The sequence below is a fragment of the Notamacropus eugenii genome, chromosome 1 (genome assembly GCF_028372415.1).
Source record: "Notamacropus eugenii isolate mMacEug1 chromosome 1, mMacEug1.pri_v2, whole genome shotgun sequence".
NCBI lineage: Eukaryota > Metazoa > Chordata > Mammalia > Diprotodontia > Macropodidae > Notamacropus > Notamacropus eugenii.
Window position 1 is genome coordinate 679,961,428 of NC_092872.1, and position 10,755 is coordinate 679,972,182.

A 10,755-nucleotide genomic window follows, 5' to 3' on the forward strand; every position below is an offset into this window, starting at 1 on the left:
TGTCAGATTCTGAGTGTCCATTTGAATAGCACATGAAATTCATCTTATGTGGTACTTATAGGGTCTTACAATTCATAACAGACAAACACTCTCAACAATATAAACTAAATGCAAGTGCCAAGGCTCAGGTGGCACTTGTAGTTTCTAAGGAAGCAGTACCCATTGGAGGTGTTAAAAATCTTTTGCTGTAAAATTCTAATTTTCTTAGGAAGAAAGTACATATAACCCTGTGGGAAATAGAATTGTCATATTTGACCCATCATTATTCCCACTTACTCTGTTATGTAAACCCCTTAATCCAATCCAATAAACGTTCATTAAATGCCTACTATGTGCCAATGACACTGTTGTTGAAATACCCTTTCTGCTTTAGTGTGTGAAGCTGATTTAGATCCCCCATTCCCCGATGTTGACCCAGATCCAAACAGCCAAACGTGATCAAGGTTCCTTCTCTGTAGAGGTAAGTAAACGGAATCTTCTGATCAGAAATAATAAGTGCAGGTCTTGGAAGAGAAGAACAGGCAGCTCAAGGAGATGAAAGATTTCAGAAATGAAATCAGTGACTAGGAGGTGAATTTTTCATGTCATGGAGAAGGGCAGGGCGGGTAGCAAGCATTTATGTTTATAGTGAATACTGTACTTAAGGCATTATATTAATTGCTTTACAAATACTATGTCGTATGATCTTCACAACAACTCTGGGAGGTAGTTGCTATTATTATGTCCATTTTACAGATGAGGAAACTGAGGCAAATAGAGGTTAAATTATCTAATAGTGTGATTTACTCAGTGCCACTTAGCTATTTAATGTCATTGGCTGAATTTTAATTCAGATTTTCCTGACCCTAGGATGAATGCTTTATACACTGGTCTATCTAGCTATAGGTGGGATAGTGAGAATATGTAAAATTAATAATGTTTTCCTCTTCATAGAAATAAAACTTCAATATCCCTGTGGTTTTATGTATTATTTTACCACAGCCTGGAATGATTATTATTTGAATATGTTTAAATCCTAAAAACTCCTTCATTCTTAAGACAATTAGAAGGAGTATGCATAGAAAGAAAGCAGAGGTATAAGTTGAATATGATGGCATGGTTATCTAAAAAATATAATTAAGGGATGAGAAATAAGGAATCAGTGAGAGAATGGAGAAAGGGAGAGTTAAAATGGGATAGGTTGTCAGACATAAAAATGGTCTGAAAAATATTTGAGAGTGGAGGGGGAAATGGGGGCTGCAGGGAGGGGAACACATGAACTTTACTTATTCTTGGTTGGAATGGATTCAAAGAGGGTATAATATACACACTGTGTTGGGTATAGAAATCTATCTTACCACATAAGAAGGTTGGAGAGGATGGAAATAAGAGAAGGTTGGGGCAGGTGATAGAAGAAAAGGTGGTATGGGAGAAGTAAAAGTCAGAAGCAAAACTCTTTGGGGAATGCAAAGAGTAAAAGGAGAAAGGAGGGGGAGAGAGAGAGAAAGAGAGAGAGAGAGAGAGAGAGAGAGAGAGAGAGAGAGAGAGAGAGAGAGAGAGAGAGAGAGAGAGAGAGAGGGAGAGAGAGAGAGAATGATAAAGGGGGGAAATAAGATCATGTGAAATACATAGTAAGTAATTATTACTGCAAAAAAATTTTTACAGTGAGATTCTCTCATAAAGACTTCATTATTCAAGCATAGAGAAAATGGAGTCAAAAGTGTAGGAATAAGAGGCATTTCTCAATTGATATATGGTCAAAAGATATGAATAGGTAGCGTTCAAAGTAAAAAATGGTTTTTATAGTTATATAAAATGTTCTAAATCACTATTGATGAGAGAAATGTAAAGTAATACCACTCCGAGCTACCACCTAACATCTCTCAGATTGGTTAATACATGTGTTAGTCTTTCATTGCCGAAGAAGACCATGCCATTAGAGAAATAAGTATATGACTTGCACTTGACTTTGTTTTGAGTGAGGGAGGGCAGTGAAAGTCACCAGCCTCACTTCTCCTCCAGAGCCATCTGAATCCAGTGACCAGATATACATCTGGATGACTGGTGATGACCCAGGATGAGGCAATTGGAGTTAAGTGACTCGTCCAAGGTCACATAACTAGTGAGTGTCAAGTGTCTGAGATGAGATTTGAAATCAGGTCCTCCTGACGCCTGCGTTGGTGCTCTATCTACTGCACCACCTAGCTGCCCCTTGGGTAATATGACAGAAAATGAAAATGACCAACATTGGAGAAGATGTGGGCAAATGAAAATACTAATGTACTATTGTTGAAGTTGTATAGGGATTCAACTATTCTGGAGAGCAATTTTGAATTATGCCCAAAGGGTTATAAAACCATGCATGCCCTTTGACCAAGCAATACCACCACTAAATCTGTAGCACTAAAAGATAAAAAACCAAAAAGAAAAAAGGCTTATGTGTCCAAAAATACTTATATCAGCTCTATTAATGCTGGCAAGGAACTGCAAATTTTGGGGAATGGCTGAAAATGTTGTTTTATACGTATATGTTGTATATGATATAAAACATGAAATACCACTGTGTTTTAAGAAATAATGAACAAAATTCTCTCAGAAAAACCTGGAAAGGCTTATATTTACTGATGCAAAGTGCAATGAATACAACCAGGAGGACATTATATATAGTAACAGCATGGTTGTATGATGACGTGGTATGAATAACTAAGCTATTCTCAGCAAAACAATGATCCAAGAGAATTCTTTAGGACTTAAGATGAATGATGCTGTTAAACTGCAGAAAAAGAACTGGCAGATGTTGAATGCTCTTCTTTCTTTGTCTTGTCTTTGCTTTCTTTAAGAGATGACTTACATGGAAATATGTTTCTCATGGTTACACATGAATAACCTATGTTAAATTGATGACCTTCACACTGAGAGGGGTTGGAGGGAGCAAAATAGGAGAGCTCAAAATTTGAAAAAAAAGAATGTTAAAATTGTTTTTGCATGGAATTGGTAGAACTGTATATTAAATAATGCTAAAAAAAAGAGAAAGTCACCATTTCTCTGACCCCCTCAATGTCTTCATTATCAAAAAACTGAGATGATAGTATATCAGTATCCTGCTTGCTTTCCATGGTTACAATGAGAATGATGTGAGATAATGGATATAAAGTTATTTGTAATCATGAAGGGCTACATACAGAAGACTTGATGGTGCTCTATGTTCTCACAGTACTTCCAGCAAGAGGAAAGCAAGAGTATAAAAGCTTTGAAGATCTAAATCTTAATATTCCTTCAGTAGACTCATAAACCAGATGGAGAGCAGCAACCTCACCTCAGTGACTGAGTTCATCCTCCTTGGCCTCTCCAGCCAGCCTGAGCTCCGGGTGCTTCTCTTCCTGCTTTTCCTCATAATCTACTTGATGATCTTGCTGGGGAACCTGCTCATTGTGCTGCTGATTTTGAGGGATTCATGCCTGCACACTCCTATGTACTTCTTCCTCACTAATTTATCCAGTAATGAAATATGTTTCACATCCTGTGTGTTTCCACAGATGCTGGTACATTTATTTGCAAAAAGAAAGTCTATCTCCTACAATTGCTGCATCATACAGTTCTATACATTCCTGGCCTTTGGCATTTCAGAGTCCTTCCTTCTCTCTGTGATGGCCTATGACCGATTTGTGGCCATTCGAGAACCCTTAAAGTACTTAATCTCAATGAACTGGAGGGTGTGTAGGATGCTGGCTGCTGGATCATGGTTGGGTGGCTTTATGATATCCACAGTGGATACAGTTGCCACATTCCAACTTACCTTCTGCCAGGATAATGTTATCAATCATTTCTTTTGTGAAATGCCTGCCCTAATGCACCTTTCTTGCACTGACACAAGTCAGGCAGAATTGGTCGTGCAGGTCTTCTGTATTTTTACCATTTTCTGCCCTGTCACATTCATCATCCTTTCCTATGCACACATCATTGTTGCTGTCCTGAGAATTCGCTCTGCCCAGGGACGCAGGAAAGCCTTCTCTACTTGCTCTTCCCACCTTCTGGTTGTCACCCTATTTTATGGGACTGCAATATTCGTTTACATGAAGCCTCAGTCTCTGTCTTCTCCAGAATACAATAAGATTGCTTCTATGTTTTATGTGGCTTTCACACCTGCCCTCAATCCTCTCATCTATAGCTTAAGGAATAAAGAGGTGAAAATGGCCCTGAGAAAACTTTTGGGGAAACTTGAGCCCAAACAGCCTTCTTGTTTTTCTTCCCCCAGTTCCTAATTTTTCTGTTCTTATGTCTGAAACCTTATCCTATCTTTCTCATTCAATATTTTCTCTTGTCACTTTCGGAACCATCTGAACTGTCACCTGCATCACTCCATATTTTTCTCATAAAAAAGAAAAGAAATAGTGTTAATTTGCCTAAACTACCACAGGTTTAATTCAGATAGCACTTCATTTGGCATATTGAAAATTATTATATTATAAATTAGATTTAAATAATGGTTATAATAATTTGCAGAATCACAGCTAGTATTATGGAAAATGGGACCATTGGCTTGTGGGTGGAGGATTTGGGTGGGAATACCAGTTTCTGTGGGTAGAGGCACTTTTTTTTGAAAGGTGGCAGTAAGAGGTCACACGGTGGAGTAGTTGGTGTAGGAAGAGCCTACCTGGGTAATAGATGGTAGGGATATAGAATCCGTGTGATAAATCCAATAACAGTGGTAATTTCAGTTTTTTGAGTGTAAGTACTGCCAGTGACCTCTAATTTTGCCACTCAAGGGCAATGCCCTGATATCTCTGATTTTAGTCATTACCTTTCTAATTATACTTCTACTTGGACTCTTTAGCTTCCTGAAATATCTGGTTGGATCCTTTGATAGAAAAATAACAAACTTCTATAAAATCACTTGTAAAGTCTATACTAATTTTGTTGTTATTCTTCTTCAGGCATTTCTGTCATGCCTGATTTCTTGTGAACACATATGGGGTTTTCTTGTTAAAGGTACTGTAGTAGTTTGCCATTTTCTTCTCTTGGTCATTTTATACATGAGGAAATTGCAGCAAATAGGGTTAAATGACTTGCCCAGGGTCGCACATCTAGCATGTGTTTGAGGTCATATTTGAACTCAGATCTTCCTCATCAAAGGCCTGCCATTTTATCCACTGAGCCTTGAAGCTGCTATGATCAATCTAAATTTCACTGAGCCCTTCTTACTTGACTTGGTATGATGTAGTCAGCTTTCCCTGTCAAGAAACAATCTATATTTAACTGAACTTATTGTGCCGTGTATAAATTGTCTGAGATCACTTTTCCAATCTCAACTCCAATGGCACTTTGGGTGCCCATAGTAACGCTATATCTCCTCCCAGTGTTCTGGTTGTATCTCTAGGGTATCTGGAAATCTCCTCTAGTACTATCAGTCTTTAGCCTCAATCCACTGGGTTCCCCACAATATCACGAGTTTTAGTTGGTCTCTCACCAATATCATGTGACAAGTTGATATTTCCTCAATATTATTGATATCTACTCAACATCAATATTTGTAAAGGGTTATTTTGAAGATTTTGAAGACAACTAGGTGGTTCAATGGAAAAAGTGCTGAGCCTGGAGACATGAAGATCTGAGTTAAAATGAAGCCCCAACAACAGGAAAAAGCCAACTGAAAAGAAGTGGTGGGAGAATACTTAGTCAGATTTTGAAGTGGTGGCCAAGACATTACACATTTCAAGAAGTTGGATTACCAAGACTACATGTGGCTTGAACTGAGGTAAAGTGTACTGTGCATGCTCCAAATATTAAGTCCTCATTGGTTTGCTATCTATTATAATTTTTTGTTATATACTCATGTATAAGAGTATACATGAATGGAAATAAATGTAATTTTGACTATGAATCATGTTAACTCACTAGTAAATTGTAAGAATTAGTTGAATTGGTCAGAAAATTAAATTCAACAATATGTTGCTAAGAAGAAAAACACTTCAATATAAAGAGTCAACCTAGACTTAAAACAAAGGATTGCAATAGAATCTTGTATGTATCACCTGAAAAGTGGATATCTCATCACATCTCTCTACCACTCTTATTGATAAGTTGATTCATAAACTCAAAAAACTAAATTTAGGGAAGGCCCTCAGCTCAGAATTTCTCATCTTTCAATTGGCTACAGTATTAAGGTATGTCTCTGAGTTTCTCTATAATGCCCTGGTGCTAGGGACTCTTCGCACGTCCCTCCGTTTCAGTTTCTTCTTGTGCATCGTGTTCCTCCATTTGAGGGCAGGGAATATCTTTTTCATATTCATATCCCTGGGCTTAATATAGTGCCCAACATATAGTAAGTGCTTTATAAGTCTTCATTAATTATTGACTTCAGTAGTGAAGAACAAAATGAATAGAATTAGAAGAATTATTTATACAGTAGAAAAATATTCAAGGAACGAATGAAAATCTATAAGAACATTTAGCAATTCAGCAGCCATGCGTGATTCCAGAGGAGTGATGAAGGAACATGTTATCTCTTACAGAAAGATGATGGATTACTGTGAGCAAGCAGTATGAATTATGTGTCCCTAAGATATTAATATCTAATATTTTGCCTAGAGATCATACCATGGAAACTCATAAATGCTTATTTTTTTCTTTTAACTTTTTAAGGGGATGCAGAATTGTAGTAAAGTTTTACTTTTTGATTGAAAAAAGGAGGACTTTGGATGGGGACTTTTAAACAACAGCTCCACAATCCTATCACTTTATGGTTAACCATAAAAAACTGAGGGTAGCTGCATTTAATTGGATTTTGATAATCTAATCTGCCTCTGGAAGTACCTGTTGGATGGGTGAAACCATAAAGGATGCTATTCATACCAAAACATAAAATTCCAAAATGAACAGATCTCATAATAAAGATAAGAAAAAGGAATTGAACGAGTTAGAAAGGCACTTCAAAAGAAAACAAAATTCTTATCCAGATTGATGTATGACAATTGTGTCAGACTTTGAAATGAGAACCAAAAGCTACTTAGAAATTATTTTTAAAACTTCAGAAAGAAATCCCTAATATACTCCTTTAATGAGACATATGCAGTCCTAGTAACTAAACCAGGAGAGAACAAAAAAGAGTAAGACAATAAGAAGTCAACAAAACTGAATGAATTCATTTTTAAAAGAAAAATTCTCTAAAAATACTAGTAATTTGTCCATAAAGCCATCTACTGTTTTCAAATTAGATTTATGTCAAAGAAGCAAGGATGCTTCCACAGGAATACATTTAACATAATTATATTGAATCCCCAAATAGCCAATATTGCATGATTATCTCAATAGATTTAGCAAAAGTCTTTGACAAAATACATGTTTATGCAAAAATCATCCAAAGCACGTGCACAGTAAGACATTTCTTTTGTTGTGATGCAAGTATATTTCTGCTGAAATCATTATGTTCTACTTTAAAATATCCTCTAAGATTGCTATGGAAACCAATTGAAACAATAGTTTCAGTAGAATTCCAGGATGAATATAGAATCACAAATTAACAGTGTTTCTGTATAGTTAAAAAAATTGAAGAGAGAATCATAGTATAGCATTAGCATTTATCAAGTGTCTTCCATGTGGCAGGGACTATGTTAAGTTCTTTGTCAATATCTTAATTGATTCTTACAACAACCCTGGGTGGTAGGTACAATACTATCTCCATTTTATAGCTGAGGAAACTGAGGCAGGACGAGGGTAAGTGACTTTCTCAGGATCATACAACTAGTGTCTGAGATTGGATTTGAAATCAGGTTTTCCTGATTCTAAGATAATTGTTTTTTTTTTAATTCATTGTCCCATGTACCTGCCTCTGAATTAATGCAAAAGGCTTGAGCCAAGAATTCTCTGAGCTTTGTATAACGTTGGGAGAATGTATTCAGACATTGGGGATAGGTGTTATGAAACAACTCTTCTTACAGTACTACTTCATTAATTTCTCTTCCTAAAGCCTAAGTAAGTCTGGTTGGTTTATTAATATCAACTATTAATAATGAAGGGAACAGCCTAGAATAGGGACTCAGGCCAATAACGTTAGAATGACACATTCAACCCTTGCCAGGTACACTTATGACCCCGATGGGAAGTTGTAGCATTGCTCTGGAGGACTCACTTTACCAGTTCAAAAGGAGTAGAACATATGGGGCTACATAGAGTAAAGAACAGAACAGAACTCCAAACACCATCCTGGAGGGGTAGTATAGTTTGACAAGTTACATGTTATTTAAAGAGCAATTTGTACAAAATAAATTTTTTTTCTTTTCATTTTATTGAAATATAAATTTTATTTTTATTATTAATCTTTTTACTACTGTACTATCTTATGGAAAAAAGCTTGTTTTATTACATAAATTAAAAATTCAAGGGAGGCAGAGCCAAAATAATAGAGGAGAAAGACAGATTTGCTTTTGTTCTCTACCCCTCCCTCCCCCAGGGTCAATAAAATACCTGTAAAAATGACTCCATAGAAATTCTAGAACAGCCAAAGGCACAAAACACCAAAGTCAAAATGATTCCCAGTTGAAAGCAGCCTGGAAGTCTGACAGGAATGTCTATTGCACTGGACACACAGCAGAGCCCAGCCCAGTGCTACATGACCACAGCATGGACAGGACTGGAGCAGGCTTCAAGGCACAGAATCACAGCCAGAAGTTGGATTTCCCGGATTCTTCAACCCACAAACACCAAAAACAGTTTCAGAAGTCAGGAAGAAAACTCTTTCACCTGAGTGATAGGGGAGTGAGTTCAGTCCCAGGCAAGGTCCCAGGCAGCAGCAGTCACTGAGGCAGCAGCTTTACTTTTGGGGCTCTCAGTTTAAAGACTCTAGGGGAATTGAGCCGCTGATCTTTGTCTCAGTTCTGAGTGGCAGACCTGGGGTGAGGAGGAGTGCTGTTGTGGTGAAGCTGGTTGTGGTTATGGAGAGGAAATTCAACTCACAGTTACACGATAGAAAAGAGTGCTTGTGGTTTCTCACAGACCAGGGCATAGGACAGAAGAGGAGTAAACTCCTCTACTCTGATTGTGCCACCTTGGAGGAACTGCGAACTTACAGTTCCCTTCAGATATCTTGTAGAACAGCTGTACAAACCTCTGAAGCTTCCACTTGACAAAAAATGCAAAAGTCAAGGAACTGGCCAGGAAAATGCCCCGAAAAAGGGAAAAAAATAAGACTATAGATGGTTACTTTCTTGGTGAAAAGCTATTTTCTTCTATCCTTTCTGATGAAGAAGAGCAAAGTATACCATCAGACAAAGATATCAAAGTCAAGGTTTCTACATCCAAAATGTTCAAAAAATATGGAGTGGTGTCAGGCCATGGAGGAGCTCTGAAAGGATTTTGAAGATCGAGAAAGAGAGGTGGAGGAAAATTGGGAAGAGAACTGAGAGCAATGCAAGAATATCATGAAAAGTGGGTCAACAGGTTGCTAATTGCTGATTCAACAACAAAATGCTGAAAAAAAAATCACCTTTAAAAATAAAGTAACCCAAATGGCAAAAGAGGTCCAAAAAGCCAATGAGGGGAAGAATGCTTACAAAAGCAGAATTGGTCAAATGGAAAAGGAGGTTTAAAAGCTCACTGAAAAAATTGTTCTTTAAAAATTAGAATGGAGCAGATGGATGATAATGACTTCATGAGAAACCAAGAAAGTACAAAACTAAACTAAAAGAAAGAAAAAAAATAGAGGACAATGTGAAATATCTCACTGGAAAAAGAACTGACCTGGAAAATAGATCCAGGAGAGATAATTAAAAAATTATTAGTCTACCTGAAAACCATGATCGAAAAAGAGCCTAGACATCACTTTCCAAGAAACTGTCAGGGAAAATTGACCTGACATTCTAGAACCTGAGGGTAAAACAGAAATAAAAAGTATTCACCAATCACTTTCTGAAAGAGATCCCTAAAGGAAAACTACTAGGAATACTGTAGTCACATTCCAGAGTTCTCTTCTCAAGGAGAAAATATTACAAGCAGTCAGAAAGAAACAATTCAAGTATTGTGGAAATACAATTAGGATAACACAAAATTTAGCAGCTTCTACACTAAGGGATCAAAGGGCTTGGAATATGATATTCAAGAGGTCAAAGGAGATAGGATTAAAACCAAGAATAACCTACTCAGCAGAACTGAGTATAATACTTCAGGGGAAAATTTGGTCTTTCAATTAAATAGAGGACTTTCAAGCACTGCTTTTGAAGAGACCAGGGCTGAATAGAGAATTTGATTTTTAAATACAAGAATCAAGAGAAACATGAAAAGGTAAACAAAAAAGAGAAGCCTTAAGGAACTCATCAAAACTGAAGTGTTTACATTCCTATGTGAAAACATGTTATTTGTAAGTCATGAGACCTTTTCCAGTTTTAGGGTAATCATATATATGTATATGTATATGTATATATATATATATATATATATATATATATATATATATATATAATTATATGTGTGTAGTTATGCATGGATATGTGTATATATGTATATTATATGTATATATGTAAATTATAGGTATGTATAGGTACCTTGGTGTATGTGTGTATATATGTATATATGTGTGTGCATGTATATACACAAACACATATACACACACACATAGAGGGCATAGGATGAGCTGAATATGAAGGGAGAATATCTAAAAAAAACAAAATTTATTCGTGAGTTGAACGTACTAGGAGTGAGAGGGAAAGGGAGAGGTACAATGAAGCAAATCATCTCCCATAAAAGAGGGAAGAAAGAGCTTTTATAATGGACAGAAGAAGAAGA

The 10,755-nt window shown here is 36.6% G+C and overlaps 1 protein-coding gene across 1 annotated transcript; it reads left to right on the top strand.

Moving 5' to 3' along the window:
- Positions 1 to 3,275: 3,275 nt before the first annotated feature.
- Positions 3,276 to 4,241, top strand: LOC140519657 (olfactory receptor 5AR1-like). The gene has a single exon (XM_072632932.1). The coding sequence runs from the start codon at positions 3,276 to 3,278 to the stop codon at positions 4,239 to 4,241; it is 966 nt and encodes a 321-aa protein (XP_072489033.1).
- Positions 4,242 to 10,755: the final 6,514 nt, after the last annotated feature.